The 12,163-nt window shown below is 34.5% G+C and overlaps 2 protein-coding genes across 2 annotated transcripts; one reads left to right on the plus strand and one right to left on the minus strand.

Annotated features, from left to right (window-relative positions):
- Positions 1–1,224: 1,224 nt before the first annotated feature.
- Positions 1,225–2,827, minus strand: LOC122291986 (chlorophyll a-b binding protein CP29.3, chloroplastic). Its single transcript, XM_043100103.1, has 2 exons — positions 2,249–2,827; positions 1,225–1,752 (listed from the first exon to the last, which is right to left on the minus strand). The coding sequence occupies exons 1-2, from the start codon at positions 2,762–2,764 to the stop codon at positions 1,432–1,434; spliced, it is 837 nt and encodes a 278-aa protein (XP_042956037.1). The 5' UTR covers positions 2,765–2,827; the 3' UTR covers positions 1,225–1,431.
- A 1,830-nt stretch (positions 2,828–4,657) lies between these two features.
- On the plus strand, positions 4,658–8,742 carry LOC122291993 (HMG1/2-like protein). Its single transcript, XM_043100116.1, has 8 exons — positions 4,658–4,815; positions 5,453–5,540; positions 5,734–5,862; positions 6,634–6,691; positions 6,808–6,852; positions 7,339–7,419; positions 7,505–7,585; positions 8,483–8,742. The coding sequence occupies exons 1-8, from the start codon at positions 4,719–4,721 to the stop codon at positions 8,513–8,515; spliced, it is 612 nt and encodes a 203-aa protein (XP_042956050.1). The 5' UTR covers positions 4,658–4,718; the 3' UTR covers positions 8,516–8,742.
- Positions 8,743–12,163: the final 3,421 nt, after the last annotated feature.

The following is a 12,163-nucleotide window of genomic DNA, read 5'->3' on the forward strand; positions in this document are numbered from 1 at the left end:
AGGTGGGGGATATATGATACTTTTAATTTTATTAAAAAAAAAAAGAGTTACGTGAGAGATGTAAAGAAGTTGTAGATTAGTAGGTAGAGTATCATTATCCTTCCCCATTTTTAAGAAGTTGGAAAGTTGTCTACATCACTTGGTTTTGTGTCTCTCAGCTAGGCTACTTCTCTTATGTATTATTTTTACCCAAAAGGGCATTCATATTAGATTAATAAATTCATAATTTGAACAATATCACGTGAATTTATATTTGATTATTTCACACAAAACTTTTTTTTACATTAAATTATTCATCTATTAACTAAAATAGTAATAGAATATCAAATATATGAAAGAGAGGGAGTGTTTATGGAAGAAAGAAATGATTTTTTAATGTTTTGGTTGAAATACAGTAAATATCAAATATAAGAGCACTATTAATAGAATATGTATATACAAAAAAGAGTCACATTTAGCAATTACGTACCAAAAGTTAACTGCAATAGATTATGCAAAGTCAAAAAATTTGACTTTTAGCTATAATATTTGTAAAAGTAAAGTCTCATTTGGTGTAAACTGTTTAATGACCAAATGTTTAATTTATTGTATTTTTGTAACACTCTCTCTCTCTTCCCTCGACACTTTTTCATAAAACTACCTATTTTATTTGGTTTTTACTGTAGCAATCAATGTCAACAAGGGTTATTAACATTATATTGAATTTATTCTTTGGCATTTATATTGAATTTTAGATAAGTTTAATTAGACATTTGTAGTTATTAATATTAAATGACCATTAAAATTATGATTTTTTTAACCAATAATTTAATTAGAATATGATTACTAATTAATATATAATTATTAGAATGGTAAAATATGATAAAAATAAGTATATTAAAAATATATTAAATTAATATTATTTTATTATTATATAAAGAATAAATAGATAATCCAATATGAAGATTTGTGTAAATGGAATAGCCAAAAGTCAAATTCATCTCACATTCATCAAAAGTATCCTTTAACTTTAGCTAATCCATTGAAGATGCTCTAACCACAAGAACTAGTTTACTAGCTTAAGGTAATCTTGGTTTACGTTTGGATAATCTAACATAGGTCATTTTCATCTTCTATTAACCAAATTATCCATATTATTTGCATTTGCATAATCCATTAACAATTCTTGTTTAATTGTTTACTTTGTCGAATGCCACTAGTTATTTATTCATCAAAGACAAATAGTAAACCCAACACGACCCTTCATTATTTTATAATTTGACTACTCTAATAGAAAGTGAGGGAGATTTTCTCACGTACACAAGATTGCTATTGATGCTTATGAAGCTCTATTGAGTAGCACTGACAAATGGGGGAACTCCGATCTGGAGAAGATCAATATTTCAATTTTCCAAGATGGCTGCTTTGTGAAGGTGAGAGACGTCACTAGTCCTACTTGTTAAAGGTAGCCACAAAACTGATTGGTCCTTTGCCAGTTGCAGCAGCTTGGATTGCAAAGATGAGGAAGACCACCATAGCTAGCCTGCCATGCTTGATCTCTGCCAACTGAAGCCTGGCCTTCTCGTCGGGGTCGGCAGCCAAGCCGAGGGGGTCGAAGAACTGGCCTCCGGGATATAGCCTTTTCTCAGGATCGAGTTCTGCGTTCCTTTGGATTTCAATGTAGCCAATAACTATCACCTCAATCCATATCAGTGTGGTCAAAGAGAATGGAAGCGGGAGACCTAGGTAGGATGATCCTTCCACCAACTCGACCTGATCATCATCATCAAAATAACCCCACGAATTTGTTTTGTTAAGTTCATGAATGGTGACCATGCGCGGAAAAGCTAATTAATGGTAAGTACTAGAACGAGCTAATTACAACAACAATATTGCACAAAATTATGTCTTTTTCATAATCGCTGTCGTTTCCGTCGCTGCCCTTATCATCATCATCTGCAACAACGACCGTAAGTTTTGAGTGGATTTACAATAAGACACGATGAGCAGAAAGCTGCGTCAGGTACTTCAGCTCCTATATACAGGGGACCATGTCACTAGGTGACAAAGAAAACTTTCAACGGAGTGACATAAAAAATCAACCCTCCAGGCGAAGGAATTAAGGATTAATTATCGGCCATAAAGAGACATTTTCCATATTAACTTTTTCCTTTCTTTCTTTCAACTCTCTTTGGATAAAAGAAAAAGAAAATCCAGCCAAATCAATGCTAGCTATGACACACTTCGAAGAACATTAATAATGCGTTACCTTTCCTGCGTCCTGCCATGCAACCCCAGTGAGAGCCTCGACAGCAAGGGCACCAAGTGCGCCCAGCATTGCCCACCTACCATGGATGAGCTCGCACTCTCTAAACCTCTGCAACCCAAACACCTCCGAATATGGCTGAAAAGGTGTCGGACTCAATTCCGCGACCTCGGACCGGATCCCGATCACCTCACCGGCCTCGTTCTTCGCCAGGTTTTGGTCCAACGAGTCGAAATCGAACTGCAAATACTCCGCCGGCTTCCCGAGCCCGAAAGGGTCGAACCCACGGTCCCCCACCATGGTCCCGTCGAGCCACTCAGGAGGTTGTGCGCCGGGGAACCATACGGGACGGTCCGAGACCAGCTTTGGGGCAGGTTTCTTTGGAGCCGGAGGTGACTTTTTGGCGCCGAATGGTCCGAACCCGAAGCGGGCTTGGAATCTTCCGGAGCCAGGGTTTGGATTAAGGAAACGAGTTCCGAAGAAGTAAGAGGTGGCGGCAGATGTAATTGTGGTGGCCATATTTTGTGGAGTGGTGGAGCAGGGAGGAGGGACTGTGTCAGTGTGTGCGTACAAATACGAGGAATCTATTCTATTATATAGTAGATTTTGCGAATGACCCCATCTCATCTTTTTGCCTTATCTGCTGGCTTGTGGTGAGCCTGAATGGTTGGTCTTGCATTTACCCCTTTTTTCTTTTATTTTTCTTTTTATTTTTTATTAGAATCTTGTAGCTAAGTTACTTTGTAAGTTTAAATATGTTTATTTTTCTTTTTATTTTTTATTAGAATCTTGTAGCTAAGTTACTTTGTAAGTTTAAATATGAATAATATATATTATTTTTACAAAAACAAGGAGAGGAGATCTAACATACTAAATTAATTAAGCACGTCAATTCAATTCGTAAATTTTATTTTCCAAACACTATATTGAATCTGTCAATTTTTTAAACATATAAAAATCACTTCCCAATTAATGACTTCTTCGTTATGTTCTCCGACTACACTCGCGAATTGTGAATGTTGAAATAGGATGGGTTAGATGAGAAATTTATTAATAATAATGAAATAATATGTAAATATTAGTTAAATTATTTGAATTAAAATTGTTAAAGACGTGTCTCATTTTCAATTTTTCATTGTGCAAACAATCTTCTTGAATGAAACGTGAGGGGTTCCTCCTGTAAAATACTCCGATATTTAAGTCAGTTAAGAGGTGATTGTATTTAAGTTTTCCTTAATTATCAAAGATTATCTGTATATATAGACTTGTTCGTTATACTTATCTTATTCAGGATTTATCGAAACGGATCAAGACTTAAAATTTTGAATAATCGCATTCCTCATTATTGTTTTTATCCTTATGTTAAAAGTGATGCCATACATATCTCTTTTCAAACTCTTCTTGACTGTTCTTCTATGACCCCAATGCTCATTTTATGGGCTTCTTGATTTTTATTGTATTATGGACCTTCTTATACATTCCAAGGCCTTTTGGTTGGGATGACCACTCCAAAAAAATTTTATGAGATTTTAGAAGATGAGATATAAAAAGTTAAATAGAGAAATTATAAATTTAAAATATTATTATAATATAATTTTTATTTTAGAATTTAAAAAAATTGAGTTATTTTTTAAATTTTATTTAAAAGTCAGGAAAAATTATAATGATTAGGTAATGATTAAATAAAAAGTTTGAAATTTAAAATTAAAAAATATTTATATTTTAGTGATATTTGAATATTGAAATGAGATAAGATGAATTGAAACTATTTTAACGTATAAACATAATCTAAAAGATTTCTAATGAGATATAAAATAGGAAAATGCAATGTATTACTTTATCATATTACTCTCATCTAATTATATAAGATATGATAAATTTATCATCATAAAATAAAATAATAGTATAGAGTATAAGATTATCACATATATTGATATTTTCTTCCTTGAAGTTTGCGGTTTGAATGAATTATGAGTCAGATAGAAAACGGCGTGTCGTATTGGAACGACGTCAAGGGAGAGAACAGTGCAAGAAAAGAAACAAATTGAAATACGCAGGGGTGAGGTGTCTAATTAATAGTAGTGACTATTATTTATTATTTTTTATAAAATATCTAAATCAATACTATTTGATTATATAAAATTAAACTATTTTATCTTATTTTATTTTATATAATTATTAAAAAATTTTAATTTTTAAATAAAATATAATAAATAATTCAATTTTTTTAAAATTTAAAATAAAATTAATATTAAAAAAAATTATATTATAATATTATTTTATTTAATTTTTAACAAAATATCACACCTCCCCCACTTAACCATACTCAGCATAAATCGGCCTATCCTCAGTCGGCAGGTTACGCAATCAAAGCCCCCCAAAAGGAAATTCTCCCCAAATAAAGTCGTCCTCAGATTCCCGCAAACATGACCACGTGTCGCTTTGATGGAAGTCCCACAAATATCTTCTCGGCATGTTTTCTCAGTATCACTGCTTTACTTTCGTCTTGGATTGCTGTTTTCCTCTCTTTGGTGTTTGCCTTGTTATTCCCCTCTCTTCTATCAGAAGAGGTACGTTCAATTTCTGTTAAATAGTTTCTAAATTTTAATCGTGAATTTGGGCATGCGATGCTGAATATTATCTGTAGTCTTTATCTTTCATCTTTTTTTGTTCCCCTAAAACTTTGAGCTAGTTAAATGGTTAGGTATTAATTTGTTCTTTTCGAGCAGTCTTACGAATATATATCTATATAAAGTTATGGACTTTAACTCTTTTATGGGTATTCTTGTTTCAGTTATTATTCTTGTGATTTATTTTAAGCTATTATAGGCAACATAGTTACGTTTGCAAGGGAAGAAAGGGAAAGAAAAAGCCTGCTGACATGTTCGTGCCCGATCGATTTTCTTTCGAAGAAGGCAAAAATATTGTAGTTTTATGGCTTTGCATGGAAAGCGAACATTTATTTTGCCATGAAAGCTTCAACACTAATATCTCATGTGATCATAGCTACTAAAGATCCATATATAACGCCAAACACAGCTTAAGATGTGTAGTTAGAAATTTAATGACAATGGCAATCACTTTTGCGGGGACTGCAGCCGTGTCAATCTAATTTTAGCCAATTTTAGATCAATTTCATTGTTTATCTACCACTTAGTTGATGGTGTACTGCATAGACTTGGCTTTAACTGAATCATTTTATGTTAGGGATCTCTATATTGACAATGAAGATTGCGAAGGGAAAATCGTCAACTAGGAAGGACAAAACGGAAGTATCAAAGCCAGTTGAGGAGAGGTAGTTCTGTTTCTATTTGATTTTGCATCCGATCATTTTTAACTTTTTGAATTGCTTACTTATTAATTTAAGGTTAATCATTTATTAGAGAGTCTAAGGCATCCTTGCTTCGTTCATGAAGTGGATGTGGTTTTTTAGTGAATGCTAGTGTCATGTACACGTATTCTTCTTCCATTTTATTTTTATTTTTCAGAAAGGTTGGAAAGCGAAAGGCAGCAGTTAAGGCTGATAAGAGTCGCTTGAAATTGACCAAGAAAGCAAAATTGGACAAGAAAGATCCTAACAAACCAAAGAGGCCTCCGAGTGCCTTCTTTGTTTTTCTGTAAGTCTCTCCCAATCTCCAATGGTTTAGGCCTATGCAGTTCAGATGAGATATTTTGAATGGTAGTGAGATTTTTTAGTTAAGATGAGATGAGATGATTTGTAAAAAAATATATGTTTGGATAGTGAGTTGAGATGAGATAGTTTTTATTTTTTGGGATTTGAAGTTTTTATTTTTTGGGATTTGATAAAAACATGGGTCCCACCAATGGAAAGAAAAAAAAAATGAACTGATTTTGAGAAACGACAAGGGGTGTGCATGGGGAAGGAAAAAAATTTAAAATGGTAGGAAATGGCAAGTGGTGTGCATGGGAAGGAAAAAATAATTAAAATGGTATTGGGTAGACAGCAAGTGGTGTCCACGTTCTACGCAGCATGTTTGCTCCAAAAAATTCCTGTATTAGAAGGAAGACTGCAGGTCAATGAAGAAGACACTGATTTTGCACTGTTTGGCCACTTTTTACTGTGTATTGTCAGACAGATTAAGCCACTTTTTACATTGTATTATTTTCATTTGTTGAAAATGATTGAGATAAGATACACTTGTTATTTCGCCGTTTGGATAGAGAGAACAAACCAGCCGTACAGTTTAGATGAGATTATCTCGGTATCGAAACCGGGCCTTAGTGTGCTGCTCTCTCTCTCTGTTTTTTTTTTTTTTTGGGGGGGGGGGGGGGGGGGGGGGGGGGGGGTGGGGTTGAAGGGAGGAGTTAATTTGAAATTTCTACATGTTTTGAAGTGTTGCTAAACGTATACAATGGAATCACTGCAGAGAAGAGTTTCGAAAAACTTATAAGCAAGAGCACCCCAACGTGAAAGCTGTTTCAGCTGTAAGCAGCTACCTAAAATTTTGTGTTTCTAGTACTTTCAAAGTGTTTTTTTGGAGTTTGATAACTCACTTCATCTGTAGTTGAAACTAATCTAGCTACGGCCTGCTGTGCTGCAGGTTGGAAAAGCAGGAGGCGCAAAGTGGAAATCCCTGTCTGCCACGGTAAGTAATAGATTATTTTCCTTGGAAGGTGCTTGAACGGGTTGAAATGAATTAAGGACTAGTGCAATCACCTCTTAAGCTGGTTACTTTAACTTTGAAAACCTATGGATTCTGTTTGTAAAGGTGCTGCGTAAACCTTTCACTGTTGCTTCCACTGGACCTGGCTATCGGTGACTTTGAACTTCAATGGTGTGGCCAAGCCAATCCAGTCTGGTGTAGACTACAGATGCCCTTAATATTTTGTATTGCTTGGGCATGAAGAAAGGACTGGATGGTGGAATTTGACATATACATCCCTTAATTGATGCGGCAAGTTGGAAATTTAGCACATACATGAATTAGTTGATATAACTAGTTATGCACAGGGTATTAAGTTTTTTAGTGCTGTAAGTTCTATTCTCCATCCGTGGCTTGATTCATGCCTACTGAATATGTAGAGATTCTTGCATTTGTTAATTGATTTTTAATTGGACTGGATTTTGGCAGGAGAAATCTCCATATGAAGCTAAAGCAGCACAAATGAAGTCAGATTATGAGAAGCTTATGATAACATACAATAAAAAACAGGTGAAATTTTTATCTTTCTTTTGGAAAAATGAAGTGCTTCATACTTTTATGTTTCATTTAGTACTTTACTCAACTGTTTATTCAGGAAAGTACGAATGATAATGATGATGAAGATGAAGAGTCAAAATCTGCTCTGAATGATGAAAATGATGAGGAAAGTGGGGAGGTAATAACTACAAGCTATGATTCCATGCATGCTAGCTGCATTGTCTTCCTTTCAAAGTCTTGAATGTGCAGCAGTTTGCATCTAATAGCAAACTTTCTTGTCTTCATAATTTTCTCACCATCGCTGACTTTTTTGGCTGTTAAGTTAGAAATAAAAGTTACACTTCAAAGTCATCCATCGTAACATGAGCAGTATAATTTTAAAGTACTCTTGAGACTGAATTATTCAAGATTTCAGAAAGGATTTAATGTTGTTCTTAATGAGGCAGCATTCCGCGCCCCCCCCACCCCCCCTTCTCTCCTCTCCATTTTTTTTTGCCGTTCTTTGGACTTTTTGTTAAAAGACATTTATTAGAGAAATCGTTTGACCTGCCATCTGACATATACAGGGATTTGACCAAAAAAGAAGATAAAATAGTTTTACTAAATGTATTAGACAACTACCCTTCTGCCTAGGTGGAGAGCTAAAAACTTGTGAACTTATCTAGCCTATTGTTGGTAAATAGTGCATTTGGTGTGTAGCAGCACTTGATTTTTTTAAGGAGTTTGGGTGGGTAATAGGTATAATCATAAGAGCTTAGAACAAGTTTACCTTAAATAATCAGTGGCTGGCTTGCCTCCCCTAAACGAAGGCACATTACTTCAACTGCAAAAAACTGATGGTTCCTCAGTACTTATAGGCCAGCGCGTTTAATAAAGCAGCGCATATTAATCACCGATTGCCATCATCAACTATTGTTGCTTGCATTCTCATCTAAAGATGCAGCTGCAGATATGGGCTTTTTGAATATGTCATACCTACTGGCTGTCTATTCACCTTCCGTTACTTATCATATTGTTTGCATTTATACCGACCTTAGATCTCTCCTGACACAAGTTGGCTTTTACTTATGTATAGGATGAGGAAGACGATGAGGATGAGGATGACTAAATCCAGCATGCTTTCTAAGTGTCCCTAGCCTGAGCTCCGGACCTGGTACTGTTGTACGTTTGGGCATGTATAATATGATCGGTTTCCTGAGATGGACAATGCAGCTCTTAAAAAACTACTAAGTAGGAAAGGTTGCTATCTTATGTGCATTGAAATTACTCTCGACAGTTGAAAAGCTGACTTGGAAATTTGACCTCAGGAATAACAATTACAGGCTCTTGTATCTATATTGCTCATCTGTTTCTTGTCTTTGGCAGTTAGAGTTTGTCTTCCCATATAAATCTAATATAGCAAGTAAATGCCATTTTAAAGCGAAAATCTCACACTGATCTGTGTTTGATGCTTGTTCGCTATTTTCAACCATTTTGTTAGTAATGACTTTCTCTTTAAAGTTATCAACACCCCCTACTTGGATGTGCACAGAACCTCAAAGCACAAACAAATTTGCTCCAGCATCTACACTCTCACGCTTCCATATTCCATGTTTGATGCTTTTAACTGTTCAAAACTGCTGAAAGTGGTATTGTATATATTTCCAAGCCGACTATTACACTGAGGCAATGCCTCTATATATATACAAGGTATAAAAGAATATTCTTATCCTAACAGAATGTACAGCTAGTACATGAGTGATGCGTGAGCTACAAAGGATGATTTGTGGAGGCTGCTCTGACAGGTTGTAGTGAGTGCTTCTGCATGGTGGTGCGTGGAGAATATGCACCAGCATGGCATGATGGTGATTCCTCTATATCGGTCTTGCATGCATGTGTATTGCTTATTGCTCTGACAAAAACCAATGTTTGTATCAACGTCCATGGAGCCCATCACACTTGTACGTCCGCGGATTAGATAGCTGAATTTCAATGAATTTGTGAAATCATTACTTCTCCTAAAATAAACTGATGAAAGGAGTTAAAACTTTAAAGACTTAATTATTTGAGTTATATTCTTAACTTTAAGTATTTTTTAAAGGAAAATATTATTTGAATCGATAAAAGTGACCAATTAAATTTTTTTATTTTTTATTTTTTATACTTAATAGTTAAGGTAGTGAATATTGGAGAATTAGTATTTTTTTTTATTTTTTAAAAATATGTAAAGATGTATAAAAAATAATTAAAAAATAAGGAAAAAAAAGTGTATCGGTCAAGTGCTTCGGTTGAAGTCTCGATTCTTGATTTCTTGTGGCAAGGTCCTATTTTAAGGTTCTTACGTACGAACTAATGGAGCTAATCGTACTAGTCGCACCGCGGTAGGAAAAACATTCAGGCCCTATTCCTGCCTGCTTTGCTTTACACATCTGTAGAGTACATGTTTGAACGGCAGTTGTTATCGTGTCGATAGGGAAAAAATATAGTTACAAACATAATTATGTATTAATTTGTGTATTAATATGATGTGTTTGGTCAAAAAGTAAATTTTATTAAAAACAGTGTTAATTTAAATTTTAAGTATGAATAAATCAATATTAATACATAGATTAATACGCGACTGTATTTATATATGGCAAAACTCGTCGATCGGTATAGGCATAACCTATCGGCTATTAACAAATTGCTGCGACAGCAAACTCAGACCGACCTGAAATCCAAATGGGCCTTTTCTTTTCAAAACTGGGGGAAAGTTCAGACCGAAACAGTTACTCAAAACATATGTTTGTCATCAGTCTGATAGCTAGAATTCAGTCAATATTAAATCAATATCTTCATATATGCCTTTTTTGGTTCCTTTAGAATATTCTGTGATAAATTAAGGTTCTTGATTTAATATGTACAACCTATAATATAAATAGTGCATTGACCCTACAGCGAATGTATGCTGGGGAGAATTTCATCTCTGTGTTATTATTTTCCCTGCACACACCAAGGTCTGCAAACCTTGTCAGATAACCAGCCAGCCAGCCAGCCATGATGCCTTCACTCCAAGCTCCCCATTTGCCTGTAAAAGAAATTTGCTATATATCGTCTAACAAACATTTCTTATATATGATTTTATTTTCCCTGGCTTATGGGATAGAATCACAGCATTAAATTAAAAAGGAAGGCAGAAACATAATGATGGGTTGGGTCCATTGTGGAGGAAAATTAGTCATAGTGGACTCTTATCATTGTCCGTGTTGGATCATGGGCCACACTGGTCTCTATACATTTTTTTTTAAAAAAAAGGGGGATCGAAGCACTTTTGTAAGCCCCTATTAAATGCATTTAGAGTGCACAATCCAACTTTGTAAAAGTCTGATCAACAAATAGGCTGTAAAGAAATGCATATAATGAGATTAAAAAAAAAAAAAATTAGAGGATTTAGCAAGTGATCATGAGGTGGAGGCAGAGAAAACATGATTCCCACGTGCGGATGTGGGAACATGTTGCCGGAAAGCCAGAAGGGGATGGCCACCTGGTCGCTTTAGAACCGTCAAAGTGGAGTACCGCAACTGCAAGTGCCATCATCGTCAATTAAAAGCTAAAGCGAAAAGAAAAAGGCCTTCCCCAACATGAATGACAACATATATAAAACCATTGATCATATTTTTCTTTCCATGTGTTTTTATGCTAATTAATCATGATTTAGCCTATTATTCAAGCTTTTATCATTGTATCGCATAATCTCCAACATTAATCATTCCCGATGTCAGTTCCAAACAACATTGATCATGGATTCTCTTATCAGCGTGAATATTTTGTTTCACTCCTTGATGTCGGAATTTAGTCGGTGATTCCAGCATTCACGTGCGGTATGGGTCACTGAGAAATAATTCTGATCTTCCTGTACGTGTTTGCTTGGTTTAGGCTTTAATGATCAAAATATGTAATTAATACCGGATGACGTGACTTAAGACAGTATCTTTTTTTTTATATATATATTTTATGACTTAAGAGTACGTATTAATATTCATGTTGATGTATTTTTTTTTTTTTAAAGAAAAAGATCGATGGTACGTAGCTCGATTTTATTCATTATTCTTCTGTACCTTATAATACAAAGAGAAGAAAGTACTTGAAGGCCACATGGATAGAAAGAGAGTCCCAAAATCAAGTTCCTACAAAATAACTAAAAATTACATATAAAAACATAATACAATGATCATAAGAATGAATATAATTGACACGTAAAGAAGTAAGTTTTTTTTTGTAAGTTTTCCTTAAATATATTTAATATTTTCTTAATTTTATTGTTCTAATTATACATAGTCTATAGTATTTACATAATTACACATGCATAGATATTCGCGTGCTTGCAAAATTAAAATAATTACACTTGCGAAAAGGAAAGAAAGAAAATTAAAAGGGAGTGCATTGCATGCACCATGCATGCTTGGCTAAAATCAAAGTGAATCCTATGTCCCCATTTTTCTTTTTCTTAGTTCAGATACATATATATATATATATATATATATATATATATATATTTATAGAATGACCTTTCTAGATTTGGAATAACATGGTTTGGGTCTTTAGTGGGAAAGTGGTTGGAAACTTGGGGTACTATATATACTGTTGAAGAGATGTGAAAAGCATAAACACGCATATCTCCCGAAATATAAGCCCATCCAGTGGAAAAGGATATGCCGACAATTGAGGATTCCTAAACAAGCCTACCTGGACACTCCATTGATATAATTTTCTGGCTCTGTCCCCCATTTTTCAAGCA

Source organism: Carya illinoinensis, chromosome 1 (assembly GCF_018687715.1).
Source record: "Carya illinoinensis cultivar Pawnee chromosome 1, C.illinoinensisPawnee_v1, whole genome shotgun sequence".
Classification (NCBI taxonomy): domain Eukaryota; kingdom Viridiplantae; phylum Streptophyta; class Magnoliopsida; order Fagales; family Juglandaceae; genus Carya; species Carya illinoinensis.

Bases quoted from the DNA above. Each gene is read 5' to 3' on its own strand.
- LOC122291986 (XM_043100103.1), bottom strand. From the start codon at position 2,764: ATGGCCACCACAATTACATCTGCCGCCACCTCTTACTTCTTCGGAACT. The intron at 1,753-2,248 runs GTAACGCATTAT...GATGATGATCAG, and splicing joins CATGGCAGGACGCAGGAAAG to GTCGAGTTGGTGGAAGGATC.
- LOC122291993 (XM_043100116.1), top strand. From the start codon at position 4,719: ATGTTTTCTCAGTATCACTGCTTTACTTTCGTCTTGGATTGCTGTTTT. The intron at 4,816-5,452 runs GTACGTTCAATT...ATTTTATGTTAG, and splicing joins CCTCTCTTCTATCAGAAGAG to GGATCTCTATATTGACAATG. The intron at 7,420-7,504 runs GTGAAATTTTTA...CTGTTTATTCAG, and splicing joins TAACATACAATAAAAAACAG to GAAAGTACGAATGATAATGA.